A 25275-nucleotide genomic window follows, 5' to 3' on the forward strand; every position below is an offset into this window, starting at 1 on the left:
TTGATAAGTCTTTAAAATTTGGTGAATAATTGGTGACAGCACTTCTCAGTAATTCTTTGAGAAGCTGGTTAGTTAATATTGATCGGTGTTTGGATTTCACGAATTTCAAAGTGGAATAAAATGATTCACATAAGTACGCTGTTCCGAATATTGAAATAATTCGACAAGCAACCTTTTTTAGTTCAGGGTACTTCGATTCTGGTGCGCATTTCCAAAATTCAGTAATCAGCGTCGATTTATATTTTAATTGTAGAGCTTGATCTTCTTGCATCTCTATTAATTCTAATTCTCCAGATGCTTTTTGGGTCATAATTATAGTGGAAATGGAAAACTCACGTTGAATTATGTTAATTTCAAATGGATTCAGAAAAAAATCAAGAGACGATGGACGGAAATTAAATTTGTTACAACGTTGCACTTAGTCTTTCATATTTGTTGTCTGTAATTTAAAAGCCATTTTGAAACACATATTGAACGATAATATTTTTTTAAAAATATAATAACACAAAAATGAAAAGGGAACTGGGCTACATTTTCGAGAGCCACAGATAATCCTTCAAAGAGCCGCAGGTTGGCCACCCCTGGTATATGCCATAGATTCCCCACAGTACTTCGAATGGTGGAAGAATTTCTTATACCATGGTCATTCGTAACCTCCTCAAATACGAAGAAAAGAGAGCTTTCCTACTGTAAACAGAATCTTTGTATATAATTAGAATTTAAATTGTGCAAATTCGTGTTATTTACAGGAAATAATTCAATTGTAGCTATGCATTCAAACTCCAGAAAATTATGCATTATTGTGAAAATCTAAAAACTTATTTAACATAATTTCTGTCCTTGCACTTTTATCAAGATCGCAGACAAAAATAATTCGCATCATTTGCAATGAATAGCTTATTTGCTGCGAAAATGGAAGCAGATCTAAATCTGTTTTATGTGCATAATTTTTAAGAAAGGGTAAACTATTCTGAAATTGTAAGAGGGCGCCAGATAAAACGCATGCAATATGAATCATTTGAATATGTATTTCATTTTTACTCGTTTATTAAGAATGATCCGTAATCCAATACACTAGTGTTCAGCTATATTTTCAGCAATGGAAAGAAAAGTCTGGCTGAAATATCCAAAGAAATTCTTATTTCTCCGGTGAACAAATTTCGTAATTGAGATAAAAGTTGCGTATGTGTTAATATACAACTGTAAGTAGTTTAATGAATGCGATTTTTCACATTTTAATATAATTATTTTAATATTTATAGCAGTCTTACTTAGAGTAACAGTATATTCACCGTATATTATGATATCAACTGTAGAGACATTATGTTATTTCGAAGCAGGAGATGTAAAAAATGAGTAACGCCCTCGCCGGGACTTGAACCTCGGACCTTTCGAATTCGAGCCGAGTGTGCTGACTATTACACCACGAAGGCATGCTAAGAAGCCGGGAGAAATACCTTATATAACCATCATGTGAAAACCTCATTCTGTGTTTATTTCCAGGTAATACTTGCTGGTATAAGTGCATCTGTTATAACTGCAAAGTTCAATATTTATTTGGCGTTGATTTTGAGTAGAATGACTTAATTGAAATCTATATAGTATGTATTTCACCAAACATTTGTATTTAAATTGATGTAACAGATCTGAGTGATGCAGAATCTGTTACATTTCACGTTAACAGAAATAAATGAAAATTCAATTGTTTTAAATAGAATAAGTAGCATATTAATTTTTTATTTGTATGAGAAAGTGGAAGTTACATATTTTCTTGAAGGATTACTGTTGCATTGGCATTCACAATTATCATGATATTCCGGTTTCCTCTTCATTTCTGGCATTTGTGTGTATTTTTGGATGTTTGGTTTCCGTTTCATTTCAGGTCTCTGAAAATCGTTCGGTGATAGCGTTCTGCTCTGTTTCGGTGGTCTATTCAATCTTTCATCTTGTTTATCATTCTCGCCAGAGTTGATAAGTTTCTTTGGAACCTTTAAATAGATAAAATGCAAGTTAATATTGTAAATATAATAGATAAGGTATTATATAACCCAAAAAAGTACTTAGCATTTGTTTTATAAATTTGTTCAGAAGGATTCTGAGCATTGTCTTAAAATCCTAATTCAGTTGCTTTTAATTATGTTTTCCACTGATGTGTGTTACCCACTATTAAATTTTAACATAATTTATGTCCTTGCACTTCTATCAGGTTTATAGACGAAAAGAATTCACATATTTGCAATGAATAGCTTATTTATTTCAAAAATGAAGCGAATCTAAATCTATTTTATGTGCATATTTTTTAAGTATACTAGTATGAAAATATAAGAGGGCGCAAGACAAAACGCATGCAGCATGAACCTTTTGAATATACTAAATTTTATTATTTACTCATTTATTAAAATAACGACTCCGCATGAATGACATTATAGATCCAAAGTCTATTCTGTTCTATACTGTACTTTTTCTCATTAATGGATTTACACCGATTCGCTTCCATATTTGGTCATGTTTATTCCGAAAACATTGTGTCAAGATGGATTGCCTGTAATCGCGCTTTCGATCCTAATTTAAAATATCATGTAGAAATAGTAAAGTATTAATAATAGTTAAAGAAGACAGTAGCAAGGGTTTTCCACATTTTATTTACTAGGTAACTTAAAAAAGAATTCAATTAAACCGTATTCTTGGCAACAAGGAAATTCTCCTTTCTAGTCACAATCTAAAGCAAGCAAAATTATATGCGTTCATTTTTCTAGTCGTTTGCTTGAGTTGCCTTTGTGGAGACATTAGTTTATTTCGAAACAGGAGACAGGAAAAATGCGCAGTACCCTCACCGGTAGAGTACGAACTGCGCGAAAATTGATCAAAGATCCCTTCCTCCCTCTTATCTAATTCACGAACTGCGCGACGTTTTCCTGCCCCCTCTTTCTAAGAACTTGAATTCCCAAGAAGATGGTTCTAGAAAAAGTCATTTATCGCCATTAATGGGTCATTTTATTGAGACTACAAGCCTGTATTTTCGCTTATCACTATTGTAAAAATTGTGCATGCAAAACAAATACTAATTTAAAATCTGGCGTGTGCTAAAGTAAAAAGGAAGTCTGAAGTCCTTCTGACAAGTAGTTATATTTTTAATCACTGTATTTTAATTCCTGTTGACTATCAGTACATTATTCACTTGTTTCATAAGTGCAAATATTTATTTTATACGCAAATCTACGTAAAATAGCAATAAAACTTCAGTTATGCAGAGCTCCTGATCGATTGCTTGTTTTAGATTGAATGAAATTAAGCTTAATGTTACTGTTAATTAGCTTGTTATTAATTTAATTAGACATTTCTTATTAATTAAATGTTCAGATATTTCCAAGTATATTACTCAAACTTTTGCATCTCAATTTTTTAATTTTGGGTTAAAAAAATAAACTTATTAGGAGATAGTATTTTATACTTATTTATTTCCTAACATACACATAAAGTATAGAACAAGCAAAAACATTTATGAATACAAAAACGTAAGTGTTGCCATTCACAAAAGGGTAATGTTATTTTTAATAGTTCGCTGGCTTTGCCGCAGCATCCTCCCCACCCTAGTCAACCTCCAGGGGGATGACTAGCTGCACAGGTCGGGTAATGGTATGTCCATTGGTACGTTGGACACAAGTACGGACTTTCTTTTCGCGGCCAAGGATTAGCTCCTCAACACGGGCCCTTTTCCAGGTGTGGCGAGGTCTAACATCTTCTTGTAGTAGGACAATGTCCCCTTTTCGGATTTTATTTGTTTCAGATGGATTCCGCACTTGATGAAATGTACGCAAGTCTATCAAATATTCCTTTTGCCATCTTTTCCAAAAGGAGTCCATCAAATGTTGACGATTCTTGTTTCAGGATTTGTGAGGCTGGAAGGAATAGTAGTTAATTTCTTTCCTATGAGGAAGTGCGAGGGTGTTAAAGCTTCCTCAAAGTAATCTTTTATTCCGTATTCATGGACAATCGGTCTATTGTTAAGAGCGGCTTCAATATGATATAATAGAGTGATCAAACCAGCGTCATTCAAAAGAGCCTTACCTATTGTTTTCCGAAGGCATCGCTTAATTGAGCCTATCATTCTTTCTCACCATCCTCCCCACCATAGAATCTATAGGGAGATCCTTTGTCCCCACCAAGCCGCTCGTGGGGCGATGAATTTCCATTTGATGTTGTGGTGAGCATAAAATTGTTGTGCTTTGGCAGAGGATATAGTATCCCAGAATAATTTCAGTAGAAAAGCCAGAAACATACTTCGCACGGCTTTCCGCTTTCGTTTCAGTTTTGTCATTTTGTCTACAGCTTCGGCCGGCGCCATTGCTCGAGTAGTAAAAAAGGACAAAAAAACAAAACTAAGTTTTAATGCCGGAAGTAAAATAATTCAGCAAGAATAATCCAACAGTAGGAAGTATAAATTCAAGGTCAAGTTTCGTATTTTTTTTTTTTTTTTCCGGCACCAGATATTAAGAGATAGTATTTTATACTTATTTACTTCCTAAGATAAACATAGTATAGAACAAGCAGTGGCGTGCGGTAGGTTTTCATGCAGGGTATGCAGAGAACAACAATAATAATAATAATAAAACCATAAAAATGTACATTAAACACTTCTTTAACTTTTTATTATTCATTTGTACACAAAATCCATACATCTATCCGTATTACTAACAAAATCATCAATTACATGATCATAAAACTCTGGTTTTGACTGTAATAAGCGTAACATTTCTTTTCCTACTGTTATTAGAGATAAATTGCTTAATCTATCCAGGCTCATTGTATTGCGTGCATAAATTTTTACTCTTTTCAATGCTGAAAATGATCTCTCCACCGAAGCAGTTGAAAATGGAATTGTGCAAATTAAATGTGCCAATTTATTTACTTCACTTAGGGCATCTTGTCAAGTCATTCAGCATATAAGTTTCGATAAATTCATTTCGTGGTATGACTCACTACGATAAAGAACGCATAATTCATTGGTTAGCTTTACAAAATCGAAACGTTTTGCATAAGCGTTCTTTAACGAATAAAGGCATTCATCCGGAAATTTACTTTGATATTTCTTTAAAAAAAAAAAAAAAAAAAAAAAAAAAACAGAAATTTAATAGTTCAAAAAATTTGAGCGAATTTAATTTTTTGAAACGGACATCTAACTGACAATAAATAGTGTCCATTATTTCATAATATAAATTTTTAAAATGTTGGTCTACACTTGAGTTTTGTAAATTACACGACGATTTTTTAAATTTGGGGGACCCACTACAGAAATAGTCTCTTCATTAACTTCATCATATGCAACAGAAGTTCACATATTTTGAATTGCATCTTTTACTTCCTCTACTTCTTGACTAGAATATGCTATATTTAAGTTAGTTTTTTGTAAACTATCAAATAGAACATCAGTATAACTAAGCACTTTGACAAAAATATTTAGGAGAAAATTACCGTTAAATTCTTCAAAAAAACGTGATAACTCTTTGCAATATTAATTCTATTGTTATCCCAGGATTCTAATATTTTCAAAAAAATCAGATAGGCCTTGCCTTTCGCTTTTTATGGTATTTACCAAACGAGATGAATAGTTCCAACGTGTTGTAGCTAATTTTGGAAATTTTCTTTTAATAATTTCATTTAGAACATGATTTCTTTTTGTAAACACAGAATAAAATGAGGCTATGCCAGAAATTGTTGCAAAAAATAATTTACAATCTTTTATAAACAATACAGATAGATTGCAACAGAACTAAATTAAGTACATGTGCGCAACAATGCACAAACATAGCTTCTGGGAAAATGTCTTTTACTTTTTTTCTGCGTCCCATTCAACGCTCCTGCCATGACTGCTGCCCCATCGTACGTTTGAGCAATCAGTTTATTCTCACACCCCCCAACTCAAAATCGTTCATTGCACAACATTACACAAAGCTTCTGCTGGACGATCACCACTAACATGTTTAGAAAACAAAAATCTTTCCATTGATGCACTACAATTATTAACATATCGTAGCGCAACCGATAATTGCGATTTGTGAGATATGTCAGATGTTTCATTCAGCATAATAGCAACGAATGACGTTTCTTTTACCTCATTTCTAATTTCTTAAATTACAATATTTTTTATCGATGGAATAATATCAATTTGTATTCTATTAGAGGTTCCAGAAAATACAGTTGCAGTTCTTAGATGGGTTGCTAAAAGGTCATCATATTTACTAATTAAAGTTATTAATTCTATATAATTTTCTCGATTAAGGGAATTTATATTCTCATCGTGTCCACGAAATGCATCTTCTTGTTTTGCTAAGTAACTTGAGAATATTTCTATTTCTTGTTACTTTTTCATTGTGTTGAACAATGGAGGATGCCTTTTATTGATCTAACATCAAATCCATCCTGGCGGTACCAAATGTTTTTAATAGTGTTACGGCATATATATATGAGATTGTGTTTTTTCATGTTTCTTTGCAGCTTCATAGAGATGATTTAAATCACTGTAGCCTTGTTTTGTCCAAATATTCTTGTCCTTTTCAATTACAACAAAAAGTAAACATGGCCAACAGTACAACTTATTCAATTCACTACAACCGGTTAACCATTTAAATTTTTCAAACATAGATTTTTGAAAATGTCGTACACACTGTTGTCCTTTAATCAACCTTTTTGCGATAGAATAATAACCGGCATCGGTCTACTTTATTTAACTATTTCGTTTTTTGTAGTAACGTCTCGTCTCGAAAATGGATTTTCCAATAAATCTTTAATTATTGAGACATTTGAGTTCTCCATTCTGAAATGAGTTATTTATTATGAATATAAAATTAAAGAATACAATAAATAAAATATTTACCTACGAGTAGTCGAGGTATAATATAAAAACAGCTAAACTTACGAGGATTGTACTAGCACTGAAGCAAAAATCATGTCTTGTGTTGTATGGTCTCATATCGGCGGCGAAAAAGCAACGCTTCGGGCTTCCACGAAAAACTTATATTTTCAGCAAACGTAGCACCACACGGCGACCGCCGCTGCGGGGCCTCATCATCAGCCTGATGACATCAGGATGGACGAATTCTTATTTTAATGACGATGGAGGCAGGATCTTGGAAGAGCTCCTGAATTTTCAAAGGTGTTTTCCGGAAAATCTTCATTTATTTCAGAAAATTTTCGCGAATATCCTCTGCATTGTCTCGTTCTCAAAGCTGGGAGTTCTCCTGTACCTGGGGGGTCTTGTCTTCCTTGCAATCTTTTGCAGCACTAAGACGGAGCGTTCAGATAAGTAGAACTTCTTTTCTCTAAGCTAAATCAAATATCTGTCACTAAAGTACCTTTAAATTCATTCATTTATTATGATCATTATTATTATTATGCTCATTTTAGTATGTTTTGGCATTAAATACTTAGTAATTGCTTTAAATCATGTGGTTCTTTTTTGGTTACTATCTCGTAGGGACGCTATCCTTATCAGTAGTGTTAGCCCTACCCATTGGGGCCCCTTTGAGGAATGTCTCGAGAGCTAAAAACACGATCTCGGGCCTCAATGAATGTACAGAGTTGTAGTTTTTGCTCCTTTAATCTATATTTCCTATCTATTTAAATTAAAAGCATATATTAATACAGTGTGCCTCAAATTGATAAAATAGTACACATATAATAAATTATGACCATTAACTTAATAAATAAATAAAATGCTTATTTTTTTTAAATTAATTAATAATAATAATAAAAAACTCCGTAATTTATTTACTTATTTATTTTTGCTGATATGTTCTCACCTTGTTTTGGACTTATGATTTTATCTGATGGTGTTTTCTGAATATATAAATATGTTGGAAACCGCAATAGATGATGTTACTTAGTTTAATGTATAACTTTGCATGATATTATATGTATCTTGATCTTATGTGTCTTCTGTCACTGTGTCTCAAGGTAGAGGCTAATATTGGTTTCCATGTAAAAAAATAAAAGTTTAAATTTAAAAAATTTTAAATTTTAGTTTCCCTGTTATAGCAAAAGTTAGCTTCTAAACCTGACTTATACTGTTATGTGACTGGACCCCCAAAATTTATTATTTTATTATTAATTTTCCCCATCTTTACCTCTATTCAGCTTTACAAAACACACTCATTACACACACCTGGAAGACTGTATTTAATGTAAATGATAACAACTTTGACTACACTCATGAACACAATTGTGGTTTTTTTTTTTTTTTTTTTTTTTTTTTTTTACAAAATTCTCTTACTTCCTTTCCTTTTCTTTCTATAGGCCCTTTTTTTTAATTATAAATAATTTTTTTTTCCCCTCTCCATTACTTTTGGGCCATTTATTTTTTACTTTATTTTGTCCCATCTTTTCTTCCTGGCCTTTCGAACTCGTATAAAATATACGAAGTTCCTTTTTACTCTCCTCTGAAATACGAAATTGCCCCCTTTCTATATACCTTTCCTTCGCACCTATGCTTGATTTTTCGCCCATCGGTGCAGAAAGACTTAGCGGGTGCAACAAAAGACATCTGTCTACTTTGTCTGTCTGTCTGTCTGACATCAGGATGAGTCATCAGAATGCTCGTTGGTGCCTACAAACCGAACGTCTATTCCACGTGCAGAGGATTTCACTGCACGCTGGCACAATAGAACGAACTGTTTCTTGTTCGGTCAGTGGATTAAATTATATTTATTAATTGTTTCTAACATTTGGAAATCATATATTCTGCGAAAAACATCTTGACAATTTTAAAAACCAAAACCAGGGATATGGTGTTAGTCAGATAATAACTTATATACTGTCTGTAAGACACAATGAATGGTAAAATTTGGACTGTTCTGTTAAAATTCGTGTTGCCATTCACAAAAGGGTAATGTTATTTTTAATAGTTCGCTAGCTTTGCCGCAACAAAACTTTTAATTATTGAGAGGCCTGATTGATTATATTAATTTGAAGTACTGTTTATCTAATTCTTTTCTTTTAGATCAATTTTAGAAAAAACTTTTTAGCATAATAATTTAAATTTATAAACAATTTATACGTCTGTGTTCCAAACGTATAGTAATGTTATTATAATAGATTTCATGCTAAGCTTTTTTTTTTAATTTAACTATTAATTTCTGCAAACATTTACATGATTACTTTTATTAACAGAAAATATTTTTAGTACACTTTAACACACTTTGATATGGAATAATCTTTTGCACGCCAGAGAACTCTATTAAATTTTCCAGTCTAGTTCAGACATCTTGACTATTATTATGTAATTTATAAAAAATATAATTCTAGTATTCTTTATAATTATTTAATTTATGATATTATTATAATAAATGAAAGATGTTTGTAATGCTAATATGTATGTTTACCAACACCTTTTACTTTCTTTGCTAGCTCTTACATTTATTACTATTATTCAAGTAATTAGCCTGCTTGTTAGATATTTTTTACTTGTTCTTGTGAAATGTAATTCTATTTCTTTATTTGTATTTTTCTTTTGGCTACAATTGGCTTCGAAAAAATAAATTGTAACCCTGTAGGCAACAGGGGGAAGAAATTTTGATTTGCGCAGTTGGACTATAGCAGGACCCGGGGGGGGGAGATTTTCATTCGCGCAGTTGGAGTACAGCCCCCTCACCGAGACTCGAACCTCTCGAATACGCGCCGAGTGTGCTGACCATTACACCACGAAGGCATGCGAAGAAGACGGAAGAAATACCTTTACTTATCTTCTTCACGCATATATACAACTACATCATTCCAGCATTAATATATTAATGCTGGAATTAACGAACGATTAAGACATTTTTCAAATTTCCATGCGTTAGAAATTGGCATACGTTGAATAAATAATGATTAAATTTCACGCAAAACAGATTTTTGCAGACTTTCTGAGAGCGTTTTGAGTATTTTATTGTATTTTATAACCACTAATAAATGGTTATAAAACACAAAAAATACAAAACAAATCAAAAGGGTCTCAATGTGAAAATGGAAGGTATTCCCTTATAGAAATTATAAGTACATTTACTATTTATTAGAAGAAGTTTGTATTAATGTATTTTACAAGTAACAAATAACTTATTTATTGTGACAGAGGAGTGTAATCAGTATCACTTAGAGGATTTCTTCTGTTAAATAGATGTAATAGAGAATAATCGTTGAGGTAGTTTTTGTAGTAATTCTTAATAAACTTCATGCAAGGAAAATAGATCAGATTTTCAACTAAAACTCACATAAATTAAAATACTGTTCATCAGGAAGACAACTGAGGGAATGCTCCTTTCCTTGTACTAATATGAAGATAACGATCAAGCTGAACTTCCCAGAATTGTAGTTGTAAGTTTTATGGTTGTTCTTCAGTGCCAGTTGAGAGTGGATTATTAGTAATGGAATACTGATATTTAGTTTAGCCCGTAGATCTTGAAACGAATACTTCGATGATATTTTGTCTCAACAGTTTCATTTTCGGGCTCCCGTGCAAAGCAACCAGCGCACATGGAATGTGTATCAAAACAGCGTTTCGGCTTGTTATGGTATCCATTGATTTGTCGCCTGTACTCAGATATCAGATGATCTTGCTCTCGTAATTCGAAACTGAGTTTTTTTAGGTGGCCTGTAATAACTATTAAAAATGCCAACAGTGGAAGAAAAATTAGATATATTAGAATAATAATTAGAATAGATACTCAGTATTTTATGCTTGCTTTGGAGTTTTTCCAAATAATTAAATAATGCAAATGCAATTTATGTTCAGAATTAAAATTTTGAACCTAATCTACTTTTGCTAATTGTCACGTTTAAAGGTTAAAGTTTTTAAAAAGTATAAATTAAAATAAAATACAGTCGTAATGAGAGCTTCAAATGGATGCTTAATGGATTTTTTTTTTCTTTTTTTTTTTTTCTTTTGGCGGTTCTATGCTAAGGTGTTATTTGAAGAGAAAGGAACTGGACTACTTGACAAGGCAAAAATTGCTGGGGTTATCTGCCATTAAACGAGAAGATTTGTTCATGGAGGGCTTTGTAAGGTAAAATGATTGTTATTCCCTTTATACATGCATAACAAAAATGCTTATACAGCCAGCCGGGACTTGAATCCAGGTCGAATTAACAGTGTTCTGTTGTCTTATCCATTCAGCAACTGGTGGGCTTACTAAGAGGAAGTTAAATAAGCGCACGAAAATTACTTCTAAAAATGCTTCTTATGCAGGAAAATTAGGTAGAAGAACAATGTAACGGAACTATGTTAAAAACGTTTGTATTTTATAACTACACTAGGAATTCAAATGGCGAATTTGGCACACGTTTGATAGTTCGTTGAATAAGTAAATATAAATCCCTTTTCATGCATTACTCATGAACCGAAAAAAATGTTGGCTTATTATTTAAAACATTTCCAAAAGTTTTCATATTAAGGAAAACTATTGAAAATGGTTAAAATAATAAAGCAGTTATTTTTATAACTTCAAAAAAGTTTTATTATAAATTTTTTCTGCTTTTGCTGTCATAGACTTTAGCTGAGATGTAGACCAACACTTGTTTCCTATTCTGTGGTTCTGCATTACATTGTAAGTAGGCACATTTCGTTATTCCCACTTTTCTTTTATTTGCTATTCAAGTAAATTATATATAACTAAAGTTGTAACTATAATAGCTTTACTACGTCGTGGACAACGTTTTAAGGTTAATTTGAAATTCAACAAAAATAAATAAATGGTAATGGAAAAAATAAATAAGCGAAACACTGATGAGTTATAAAATGAGAAGAACGTGAGAAGCTTGTAAATAATTCTTTTTTTCCCCCATATCAGTTTTAAAAATTGTTATAGGCAAAATTAATAAAAAAATTTAAAAAAATCCTTTTCTTAACGTATTTCAGTCATAAAACCTGGATATTCATTTATTATTGACTTCAATACAACATCTTTTCAGTTAAAGATTGCTTCAAGGGACGGTGCATTTTTTTTTTTTTTTTTTTTTTTTTGTTAAACTGCGACACCAGTATAACCTTTACACCTTTATACAATAATGAAATTTTACAATAATGAAATTTATACAATAATGAAATTTATACAATAATGAAATTTTTTTTTCTCATGTGTAGACTGCTATTCACTTTTTCTCACTCACACTGTATTCACTTTTTTTTTGAGCTGAAGCTTAAGTATCAATAAAGATTTTTTCAAACTTACTCTGGGCTGTTGTTTCCGAGTCTGTGGCAATAGATCTGCTTTAGGTTGGGGCATTGGTCCTGGAAAGGGTCTTCTTTGCACTGGGGGAAGAACAGGGAGAGGAATTTTCCTGAACAAATTTAAATCGTAGAGGCTTGGTGCATGGGAACAGTTGAAATGAAACCACCAATCACACACAAAGTAACGTTGATGGAAAACTGTGCCATTAACGCATAAGAAACTAGCATTTCGACCATCAGGAAAACATACATGGTAAGCCTTAAAAAATGAAACTAATGTCAAAAAAAGCTTTATTTTAATATAAAATTATTAATTTATTTTTATTTCTGCTATATATCAGTTTTAATGTAAAATACCAGCTCACTTATAATACGTTTCTAATAGTGATTTTAACCTATTGATATATATTAAATAAGATTTTGATATATTCGGGTTTTCGCCCAGAAACTTTATATGATTTCGATTAAATATAATATACTTTAACTATAAAATATCATGTAAACACTAAAAAACTTATCTCATTGTCAACCATTTTGAAGCATAACAATGACTACTAAATATAGAGTTACAAAAATGTTTAAAAATAAAATCTGCCTAAGAAAATACATTATTTCTTCCACGCGGTGAATTTCATAGGAAAGTAAGAAGGTTAGTTACAGATTTTGTACTGTTTAGTCTTATTTAATTTTATTACTACTTTTTTGACTCTACGAGAATCGTATCTTTTCTTTCCATTCCATACCACAGCCATACCCTTTCTTTCGAACCCATTCTTGAACTTCGTGATAATCACAAAGTTAGGTCTTTTTAAACAAAAATTAAGTACTGAATATTATTTTAAAGAGTCTGATATACTCACATATTTACTATTCTAAAACTATAATTATTATAAAAAGAACTTTAACTTCGTGGCAATCAAAACGTATGTAAATTTGTAAATGATTAGCAAGTGTAGTTCATATGTTCTTTCAGAGAACCTTGAAATCTTTCAGAGCAAAATTTTCAGAATACATGGAAATAATCCTTAACCTTAAAGAGATTAAATTTGATTATTTAATTATAACACCGGCTTTCTATCTCTGCACCCTCATGAGGACAATAGGCCTGCCTATTGTACTTAAGCTGTTATTGCGTATCCTCTGGAAGAGGAAATCTACTACTTGTTCACCAAGGTTAAGGACCGGACAAGTCACATAGTTTGAACAGGTACATAGACTGCATGCCTTTAGGAAAATATGTTCTTTCTAAGGAAAACTGGCCCTTATTTACACATAAAAATAATCTCATGCAGCCAAGCTTTTTAGTGGAATTAACACATTACTCTTCGAGACAGTGTTATAGAACCAAGGGAGAACTGCTAAATTCTTTAACACTCCTGTTTGTTCCAATCTTCAAAAGTTTGAATTTTTTGGCTATGAAAGTGAAGAATCTTTCGAATAAAAGTAGCAGTCCACAGACATGTAAGATTCATTTTAATTTTATAACCCGCTATTTTATGTGAACTCCGTTTCCTATAAAGCCTTGTTTCGTTTCCCTGCCAGAATACAAATGTTCAGCGCGTGCAGTGTTCAGATTAGATAGAAAGAAGGAAGTACTTAAAGGAAGGGTGGGAGGGTGAAGTCAGAGCGTGTTCTGCCTACTTTAAGGCAACGCTGCTAACTTTGCTTCTCTGGCGATTAGAATTCTGCAGCTTTGCGTTATTCTTGCCAATAGGCTCGTTTACACCGACTTCGGTCGGAGCCACCTTGCGCTCTAGCTAAACTATGAAGTCGTTAGTCTATACGTAAACTTCATTAATTATAAGTTTATCCGTTATCTTTGATTTAAGCCAAACGTTTTGAAGCACGAGTTGGTGCCGTCTGTTAAACTTTATTTAAATTAATAAAAGGGTTCTCTAGTTCCAGGCGAATTTTGGCCTTACTTTAAAAGTTTATCTAAACCATAATCGGATCAGGGTCAGGAAAGATAAAACGTATGGATTCTGAGTTGAAGAGCTACAGTGGAAACGGATACCGCATTTTCTCAGCTATCCCCTCTTAGAATTTTCAACATGCGATTTAGAAACTACTGATTTATGGTAGCAACATAAAATGCATGCAGAGATGGGAATGTATACTGTATAAGCGAAAATGATATTATTGAAATTAACTGATTTCTTTCAAATCTAGAATATAATAATATTAGTTCTACTGATGTTTTAATGTGCTATATATACTCTTTATTTAAGTCTTCCCCTAAAAAATGATGTATACTGCGTAATTTTCTCCTTTTGATTTCGGGGGGAAAAAAGGACGGGGGAAAAGTAAGTTAGAAAATACGATTTTTCGCTTGAGGCATAAGGAGCTAACATTTCACAGAAAGCTGCAACCTACCATTTTTCACTTATTTTAGTCGCAACAAATGACTGAGATGACTACAGTAAATGCACATGTGGGCTTATATTAAGAAATGTTTAAACCTTTCGATAATGAGGTAAGGATTCAGTGGCGGAGAGGATCATAATAATATAATAGAACTTTTCGCAGTGTATAAAAAGGAAGATAATTTAGTTTTAAGATGACTTATCGTTTCTAAAATTTTTTAAGTACCTTAGCTAGATTTTATGCCAATCTAAATCTGGAAAATTAATAAGAATTCTCACTTGACAATCTGCCTCAATGTCAGCAAAATAGCCTGCATAATCATAATCCTTGCACTGGAAACTAGTTTCCAGTGGCACGAAGGCATGTACTGGGTAATCTACTCCAGCTTGCCCAGGAATATTATCCCCATCAACGTCATTTAGCCAATCTGCGGTTTTCGAAAGAGCTTGACGTAGTCTCAGGTTCTGTCCCTATTTATATATAAATAAAGAACACATAAGAAAATGCATGGAAATAGGCTATACTGTAGCACAGGTATTATGAACTCACCTCTGTTTCTATTAAACTGCAGAAAACTGAAAAAAAAGAGAAAAAAGTATGAAATGCTTATACTTTTAGCCAAAAAAATGCATTGATCTGAGCATGATAGATCATATAAATAATGAATCATATTTTCGATCGCGAGAGGAAAAAATGCAATTATCATTTAAAAGAAAGTCCTTTCTGACATTCCCACTTTCTACATTTTCTCGCATTTGACATCCAAATCCTGTATTCTCGAAATTTCCTCATTAATTAGACTGCAGAATTCTCCTGCTGCTTCAGTCTTAATCTTATAAAATTTACCTCTTCACATGTTTTTTAGTGCCGTTTAAAAGAGAATGATGACTTCGACCCACACTTGAACGATGCAGCACTTACTATATCGCTGTAAATGAAATTTCAGCAATTAAATGAAGGAAAGATCGTGCAAGAAACACTCTTCCGAGTTTCACGCGTCTGTCAGTTTTTTCTCTGACTATTCTCTTTCTCGCATTAGTTTAACATTAGTCGCATTAGTGCGTGCTTTTATTTTTTCGAATCGTTTAGTGAACAAGATTTTCATAAGTAATGAATACAACTATTTTAAAAAGTAAAAAAAAAAAAAAAAAAAAAAAAAAAAATCGGAAACAAGAATTTTTAAAGTTTAATCCATTAAATGAGCCAAAATGAATTTTACTTAAATGGTTGGACTGCCATCATCCCTTCTTTAAACCTTTCCGCGAAATAAAGACACTGCTGAGGAAAAATTTCCAAAGTTTGGCACTCAAGCTAAAAGATAAAAAAAATAATATTAAAAGTTGTTTTTGTGATGATCTTGAAAATGCGCTATTGAAGCGGTTCGCAAGAGTTACTTTTCTAACTTCCTGGTTAGCATTTTATCTTCTTGAGAATCATTATCTCGAGCGTTGCGTTTCTTTCATTCAGAATTTTAAAATGTAGTACCGAAGATAATCCGGAAATCGAAATTTTATGTGTTACAAATACCGTATTTATCATTTCATCAAAGAAAGCATTTACTGTGATTCAGTTTTGCATGCATGAGATTCTCTCCTCTCATAAAGACTTGGATAAACACGCATTCGTTAAAGTAGATTTCCTAGTTTTAACCCGAAGTATTTCTTCCTGATGGGCATGCAATTTTCATTTACTGATGGGCATGCAATATCAAAGGAATATCAATTCCTTAAAAGATATTTATGCTGTAAAATACATATATAACACGAGCATATGAAATATTTATAGCATATTTTAATATTTTGAAGCTTAGTGTTCGGATGAGAACTGCGACATTATTAGTGTTTCTTGTGCCTTCCACTAATAATAGTATGCTCGACATTATTTGTTATGAATGCTTAATAAAAACAGGTTTCATCGTAAACCAAAACCAATGGAACTATCATTTAGATGAGGTCTGAGTAATGTTGCGTTCACTATCATTTAAATGAGATCTTTGAGTAATGAGTTGCATTCTCGTTAATAATTTCTTTTACTTAATAGCTGGCCAATTGCTCTTACAAGTTTTTGAATCATGTAAGAGGTCAACTAATACTAACCGAAATCAATTATTGTAGTTAGCATAGTGAAGGTTTTCAGGAATTTTGAATTAAAATTAAACGGTGGACCTCTATTTAGTTATCTTTTCTGGGAAGAAAAAACTGACGCTGAAGAGAAAAATCAAATCATTCTAAGTGTTAAAAGAAATCGGTCGAAGGAATAAGATAATATTTTCGTTTCGTAAATATGTGGTTTCATTTACTTCCGGTATAGCAAAGTCTAAAAGCTTTCTGAAAATTAAAGGAATTTCAAAAATTCGAGAGAAACGAGAATGAGCCATTAATGTGATGAAATATGGCAGGCTAAACGCTCTGGATGTTGCTGCCTTTCCATTGCAGTCATCAACCTAAATATGCCCGCGAAAGTCAGGTTAATTTTTTTATCGCTCTGACATCCACTAAAAGTGAACATGGTACTACGTAGTGTAGTATAATAGCAGTTTTTCATCAAGTAAGAATTAAACTAGTTTAAAAAAAGAAAAGAAAGAAAGAAGGGAAATAAATAGTAAATGTTCAAAAGAAATGTGTAATACATATTTTATTTTTCTGAATTTTATGTTGATGATGCATCACTTTGCTTTTTCAATTAAATTTTGTCGTTATATGACTATCGCGTTATACATCAGCATTCGCTATTATTTGCCTTAAGTCTTCGAGCGTATTGCTCACATTCATATATAAAGAGAACCCCTAAATCTTCCAGACACAACCATAGTGCTTTCCTATTTAGATCTACAGTCTTGAATAAAATTTATTAATAAGATTAAATCTTAAATATTTTGGGATAACTTAAAGGAATGTGAGAAGTAACATACCTGTTATGAAAATACAGCTTATGATTGACGCTGCATCCATGAATCCAGATGGTTTAGTTACGACCTAGAAATTTTATAACATAGTAACTAAATATAAAACAGCATTCACATTTTTAATTACTAAATATATGTATTTAAAAGTAGTAATTATTTAAGGAGATATGTAACACTGACATTACCGATTTCGTACAAACGCGTATAATTAAAGAGGGTAAGAAAGTGAATAATGTATTTACTTGCGTACCCCCCTCCCAGAATTTTAGCGCAAGGTTCTGAAAAATTTTTCAAGTATTCACAAAATTTTTCCCTGCCGCCCAGACGGTATAGTAGTTAGGGGAGTAAACCGCTGAGTTGCCTTCCGACCCAGGTATAGATATATCCATGCAGAACTGGTTACCAACTCAGCGAGAGTTAACCACTAGTTGCCAGGCCGCAGCCCCAGGCTGAGCAGACGACATTTATAAAATGCAAAAAAGAAATGTACATGTGCATACAAAGCACTTGAAGAAGAGTACAATCAAAACATATGTATGTACATATAAATACCAACTCAGATACAGATATAGACACACTTACATACATATATATTCCGAAACAAATAAATAAATAATAATAATAAAAGTATACATACTCGCACTCATATTTATATATACATTTATACAAATATACTTTATCATGATAGTTAAAGTACGCGTGATCCTTAGTATAAATTAGGTACAATTAATAAAATATATAAACATATACAGATATAGTACAGCATTCAGATATAGTACAAACTTTGTGTATGAAAACCTGGCACAGTATAAATACAAAATTACATATTGAACATACATATCACATACTCTGTTGTTGACATATTGAACTAGCTTATATAGTTCTAACGTGTAAACTGCTGTGCTTTTCAGAGCAAGTAATCTGTCTTCAGGTTAATAAATGTGCCAGTTCAAGAAGAGTTAATGCCATACTGAAGGTGCGATGTGTATTTCTAAGAGAACTGTACTTAGAAATGGCATTGTTAGAACCTAATGTGTGTTAGACACGACTCAAGTTTGTACCTTATAGCTACTATCTTCCAGTGTTAGAAGAGTAATTGCTAGTGCAGTAGTGAATTATTGTTTCCAATTTCCGCTGGCCAACTCTTACTTTGTAGATTCTGGAGCCAATTTGGCCAGAATCTGGCTTCTGGTTGCTTGAGGCTGTAAAGTGCTGTGTTGGCAAGAGAACACAGAATGGTCTGGATGACTCTCCTCCCCGCATTCACAGTTACCATTCTCTCTCAAGCCAAAGCGGCAGAGGTATGAAGGGAAGGGACATGACCAGTGAAGAAATGCGTCATGTACTTGCTATTAGTTTGGATTGTTGTCTTGACCTTGGGAATGAGATTGTAAGCACGCCTCCCTGTGGAGGCTTGATCCCAACGTTCTTGCCATATTCCTAGGAGCTGATGAAATGTCCGACTCTTTAGGTCCGAGACTGGCCTAAGGGTCGGGAATTCTCGCAAAGTGGATGAATCCGCTGCTTCCTTTGCGACAACATCTGCTCTCTCATTTCCTTATATTCCCGTATGAGCGGGCACCCAGATGAGTGAGGGCCTTTGCGAGGCAGGCATGTGGGTTAGAATGTCTCTAATGATGCTGACGATAGGGCTGCGAGAACGAATTCCAGCTATCGCAGCGAGGTTTGAGGCTGAGTCTGTGTAGATGATATTGGGCACTGTGGGATTATTCTTCAGGTGGAGAAGAGCTGCTCTGATAGCTATGAGCTCCGTCTGAAAGACAGAGTTTTCAGAAGCGAGCTTTCTTTTCCACTCATACGTTAAAGCTCCTCCAGAAAGTATACAGAATCCGCTTCCCGTGCTCCCTGGTGTTTTAGAGCCATCAGTGAAAACACCATTTGCAATTCCCTGTTCTATTAAAGTAGATAGTGTCCAAGAGGTTATTTTTAGCAGGGTGGGAGAAAGCTTGCGGTATGTGATGCTCATAATCTGTATGGATATGGATTTGTCCCCAGAGACTCATGGTGCGTCGTAGCCTGCTTACATTAACCACTGCAGCTTATCGTTCAAGTCCAGAGGCGGCGTTCCTGCGATAATTTGTAGGGCTGACGTGGACGTGGTACGATAAGCCTTGCAAATGAGAAGAAGCCTGACTAGGTTAAGGGAGTCTGACTACGATACCGAAGGGCCCGGGTTCGAATCCCGGAGAAGGCATGGATGTAAAATTGTCTGTTCCTTCATATGAGGTAATGGTGACTATTAGGTGACTCCACAAAAAAAATGGCCACCACTTCTGGAGGCCAATGCCGTTATAGGTAAGTGCCCGCAAATGAAAAAAAAATTTTTTTCTTCCTGAAGACGTTCAGGAAAATACCTCCCCTAAATTTTAAAATGAATTCATCCACGTAACGGTTGTTTTCATCTTACTAGTTGATTTTACTCGTGCATTTTGGATGCATGGGCTCTGACTGATGAAGCTATTACAGTGAAGAGCTTCAAGGAAACAGGGATATGATATGATATGAGGGACGCAGCCCGACCCTCCTGGCAGACTTTACGACGCCCTACGGCCTTTTGCGGGCTGCGCCAAAGAAACAGGGATATCTAATGTTTTAATGATTCTGTAAATCGTTGCACGAGAATGACAGGCTGCACTGGATGACGAAGACGATGATAACGGTGATAATGACGAAGACTTGCAGGCTATAGTAGAAGACACAGTTCCAGGAGCACTGAATTTATTGAGGCCTGGGGAGTAGAAGTGAACAACAACAAGACCGGGCGAGATTTATGATATACGGAAGTAAAAATGAAGATATTTTATCAAATATTATAATGTTAATAGTAATATGCATTCTTACTGGAATGTAAGTTTCTTTTAAATAAATAATATTGTCATAATTACCGGTAGTTCATGCATGAATACTCTTCATTTGTTATGCTCTTACTGTAAAAGCTTCCTTCGTAAAATATTCCCATATTTTGTCCCTCTTGATTTTCGTATGATAAAATTTTAAAAAAAAGAGAGAAAAATATACGCAAGTAAACATGGAATACTGGCAAATGCATAAGGCAAACTTCTAAAAAGAAACCAAGAAAAAATGTGAAAGTTCTGAGTAACATCCCTTTTCTTTAAGTTCATCCGTTTGCTTTTCTTTTTTCCTAACTCCATTAGTGTAGTCGATAACTTACAATCTGCAGACCAAAAGTTGAAATTCAGTGACCATTTTGTCATCTCTATTAAGTTTATTAATGCCGTTTATTTTGTAAGAAGAAGCTTTTTTTTTAATGAAAGGTATTTTCGAGAGAATATCAAAAAAATCATATAATTTTTGTGATTTTATGAGGTAGTGTAGGTTCGAAATTTTTCTTAAATTCTTCAGTTAGGCAAATCGATCTAGTATTTTTCGCTTGAAAACGGGTCACGATGCATCATACAAACGAAATTTTGTTGCCTTGCTACAACTGATCAGACTATTAGCCAACAACGCTAAACACTATGTACTGTAAATTATGTTGCTGTCTGCCATATCGTTGGGGCAGGTTCGAATCCCTGAGATAGCTTGGATATTTGTAAGTATGAAGTATCTTTGCTGAAGCGAGGCATTTAAAATATACGGCAAGCTAAAAGTGGTCTAGAGAGGTTTGTAATTAGGGGAATGAGTGTGGGAGACTCTTAGAGCCGAAAGTTGCAATAAAGCTGGTCAAAGTTGTACTGTGGTGCCCAAGATCATGCCACCAAAAGATGAAGTCTTGCGTTCCTGTTGAGAATAAAATTCGTGGACTTATTCTGATGCTACTGTTTGAAAAGCGGGTAAGTCATAACAACCACATTTTGGTGATTTTGACACCTCGTTGTCACGGCTTGCCTCTTTTTATGTTTGATTTCTTTCCGTTTCACTTTTTCGCCTTCGGGCATTTTACTTCTTATGTACTTTGAGAGCTTGTATAAATACTGTTGCTTGCTCTCGACTTTTGTCTTCTAACATACAGGAGCTATATCAAGGATCTGCAATTCACGAAAATGTTTCGTTATTTTTCCTGGTGTATGTGTGTGTATTTGTGAAATATAAAAGTAAAGTGGGCAGAAATGCAAGTCAACCTAACTTTCCGTTTATGAATATTAATCAAATGCGTTTTCTCCTTGACACTTCAAAGAAAAGTTGCCTTTTAAAAATGTATTGATTGTGATAAATGATTATGTATTTAATCTGCCCTGTCCGGTATTTTATGTTTTTAAGCATTTTCGTAGCCAGTATCTACTACCAATTGTAAGAAAAAAAAATGTGGATAAACAAAATAAACTATTTTTTTGACGAAATGTTTATATTATATTAGTTTTGGTGGTTTTTCAGGAATGAATTTCGTTTTAAAATACAATAAGGTTTTAAGAATACTAACACTTACAAAACGAGAGCTGCTGTCTCTTAGATTCGAAGCAAGAAACTCTCGTCAGCAGTATATTACATAGTACTCCGCGAGTTCACAGCGTTTTCTTTCCAAGTGATATATTGAGGGTTCAATCTTCAAATAGAGGTTATTTTTAAGAACTCGGTGACTGTAACAAATGGTGGAACTTAAATAATGTGAATATTATTTAGTCTCGATTTTTTCTTTATTTTTGAGATGCATGCACAAGCCATTTGCAGATAGATGTACTCAGTTTGAGATTCTTTTTTTTTTTTTTTTTGTTTTGTTTTGCAAGTTTGGACGAAATCAACGAACCCAAAGATATGCGCCTCCCTTATTACCATATGCATTGTAATTTGTAGATAATCCGATGTGCATTTATACAGTGAATATAGGATTATCTACAAATTGAAGTTGTGTTAAAGCAACTAAGGCAAATCCGAAGTTTAAAAATGAATTTCACTTTTGGCATTCAGATCATTGTTTTTTTTTCTTTTTGTGCGCTTTAACTTTTCATTTTTATTATTAGCAAAATTTATGAAGGTAATGAAATTAAAGAAATTTTAATTATATGGCTGTAATCTGAAATTAGTTCTTCAGGACAAAGCTTTTAATTCAACAAACTATCTCCTTGAAGTCATATATTTACCTCTAGATTATACTATTCTTATTTACAAGGTATACTTGATGTCTAACTCAAATTTAGCGGTGCTTGCTGAGCAACTGACCGGTGGATAGCTGAAAGAACAAAATAACCTGGACGTTACGGTGATTAGCAGAGACAAGTTGTCTTGTCGTAATCGAAATCGCAGACTCTATTCACAAGTCAGGTACTTTCGTTTGTGTTTTCCTTCCAACCCTTTGGAAATTCAATAGTGATCTACGTCCTATGACACAACCTCAGCAATAACTTAGGAGCTCAGACCTGTAAATGACCCATAAGTTAGGCTGTACCCAAACGAATGGCAGAACGTGCAAGGAGACCAACTGTTTCTCGTCAACTGCAGACGATTTTCTTTTGCGTAAGTTCATAGCTGAAATTTTTAAAAAGTACTTTGGAAAAGCACCCATTCAGGACTCTCTATGGTCAACCCTTTCGTATTTAAAAATAATTTGTATGCTATTTTAATTAATTGCTATCGTTCCTCAACTGTTCCTGATAACATCCATCAACTGAGAAGACCATCAGTCATTGTTACAAGTCATCAATTCCCAGAGTTAATTCCTGCCTATGTATATTTTCTCCCTTAAACGATATTGCTGCATTCTGATTTTACGATCATGTAACCAAGTTGCCTCTTAATTTTAATTGCCTTTCTCTCTGCTTTTATCCTTTTTATGTTTATAATATTAAAAAAATAATGTGTAAGGTTTATCCTAAGTTTTTAACAGTTATTTTTAAGTTAAAGCTCCTTTCCTATTCCTCCTAATTTCAGCCTACAAATTTCTTACCAGAATGTATTTTTAGAATCGCGTTTAATGCAGATGAAAAGGACTAGATTTAAGTCGAAGTTTCACTGACTTTGACAGAGAGAATCAGAGTTCTTGATTAGCGCGCGTTTGCCTTTTGGCCACGTCTGTCTAAGCTGTTACTACGCTCGGCTGTATTACGGGCCCTTGTTAACTTCGCTTGCTAATTCGATATTTAGTGGCAACTACTTAGAACTGTGTTAGCTTCGGCTAAATCTTTTTAGTTAGTCATTAATTAAGTTCTTATTTCTTACACTTTTGACTTTAAGCCCAAATGAGGCTTTGCTGTACGCCCTGAGAAAGGGGCCGACTGTTATTCTTTATTTTGAGCAATAAAGAGTAATTAACCCTTCTTGAGCCTTACGTTTCTGTTACTGAACTTAAGCGGTTATTCGCTTAGCTTTTCACTAGGTTTCTCCACAATTAGTTATTAGATAAAAAGAAGGAACACTACAAAGTATAGTAAAAGTAAGCACCAAAAAATAAAAAAATATGATAGAATTACAATAAAAAATCAAAATTTAATAAAAATTAAAAACTGTTTTATTTCCTTAATCTTTATTAAGACATGTTGACGTTCTCTAATTTTTCTTTAACGTCTAGCATGTATTTATTTCTCTTTTTGCTCACTGTTTTTGAAATTCTGATGTGGAGATAGTTGGCTTCTAACCAAAGGCAATCCAGTATCTTTGGCAGGAAGGGATTCTTAGGTGGCCTTCTTGGTAGAAGGAAATTCTTAGGTGGCTAGTATACGCTCGGGAAATTGGAAATTGAAACGCAAATCTTCAGTCAAACAGTATCTTTGCGCACTCTGCCATTCATCGGATTCCTTTATAAGTACAGTCGTTATAAATCCTCAGTTGGTACAACGTAATAAGATGCATACAAAATTTTGCTATTCCAAGGATGTTTGATTGAACTACTAAAAAATAAAAATATTACCATATCAACCCCAAATATAATTTTATTCACCAACTCAGTAGTCAAAAACTCATCTTCTATTTATAAAAACAAATTGGATTCTAAAGATAAACTGTTACCAAAACGATAATACAATAATATGCAAATTAAACATTTATAATTATTAAAATATTATGAGAATTAAAATATTAAAATATTGTGAGTTACTTTCAAACTAATTATTTACATTTTATGTCGTTACACATTGTTTCTCATAGATCTTAACTACGAGTTAAGTTCAATAAATGAAATATATTTCTACCACTATAAACGTAGTAATAGAGAGAATATGTCTTAAAATTTGGAAGCTGTATGCTATCTCATTTTGAGTTAGAGAAATCTTTCAAAAGAGTATTAGCTAGTATGATTTTATGCAAAACCTCTTTGAAAACTTGAGGCAGAGTAAACAGAAAAAAATATTAAATTCCTAATATCACATGATAATTTGAAATGTGCTAGCAATTATTAAAAGTTGATCAGAGTCGCAAAGTTTACTTAAAGACAGCATAATATTTCCTGCATTTACTACATTTTCTATATTTATTATTTATTTTCCTACACTCAGTAAGTATATTAACTATACAGCAAACAGACATTTGAAAATAATTCAGAGATTGAAGCAAAACTGGTAACTAATTACGGGATGAGAAAAGCTAAAGAGTTTCACGGGCTACAAGGGTAAACAACCTAATAAGCAAACACACTATGTAGTAACAAATTTAAGAAAATGATCTAGCTTCAAAATGATCTTCGATCGCTGACATCAGACGCTTTATAAAAGTCACGTGCTTCGCTACGAGTGGTTTTTCACTTCATTTCTAATACGTTATCCTAAGGTTATTATCAATATATGCTCCAAGGACTTCCACCCTCACGTTCTTATTGTCCAGCTTTGTCTCTCTCACGTTCCTCTCCTTCAGCATTTTCTTATCCTGAATCTTTCCAAGACATACATTTAAATAGATT

The 25275-nt window shown here is 33.3% G+C and overlaps 1 protein-coding gene across 1 annotated transcript; it reads right to left on the reverse strand.

The window, feature by feature from the left end:
- Positions 1-1702: 1702 nt before the first annotated feature.
- LOC118184958 (uncharacterized) lies at positions 1703-17559 on the reverse strand. Its single transcript, XM_085807573.1, has 5 exons — positions 17475-17559; positions 15113-15138; positions 14842-15033; positions 12201-12458; positions 1703-1988 (listed from the first exon to the last, which is right to left on the reverse strand). The coding sequence occupies exons 1-5, from the start codon at positions 17512-17514 to the stop codon at positions 1737-1739; spliced, it is 768 nt and encodes a 255-aa protein (XP_085663699.1). The 5' UTR covers positions 17515-17559; the 3' UTR covers positions 1703-1736.
- Between the last annotated feature and the right edge of the window lie 7716 nt (positions 17560-25275).

The sequence above is a fragment of the Stegodyphus dumicola genome, chromosome X1 (genome assembly GCF_044657685.1).
Source record: "Stegodyphus dumicola isolate Sdum_Otavi_A_Nest chromosome X1, ASM4465768v1".
NCBI lineage: Eukaryota > Metazoa > Arthropoda > Arachnida > Araneae > Eresidae > Stegodyphus > Stegodyphus dumicola.

Excerpts from the sequence above, each read along its gene's own strand:
- LOC118184958 (XM_085807573.1), bottom strand. The coding sequence starts at position 17,514 with ATGGATGCAGCGTCAATCATAAGCTGTATTTTCATAACAG. Across the intron at positions 12,459-14,841 it reads ACATTGAGGCAGATTGTCAA|GCTTACCATGTATGTTTTCC; the intron begins GTGAGAATTCTT and ends TCATTTTTTAAG. Across the intron at positions 1,989-12,200 it reads CTCGGAAACAACAGCCCAGA|GTTCCAAAGAAACTTATCAA; the intron begins GTAAGTTTGAAA and ends ATCTATTTAAAG.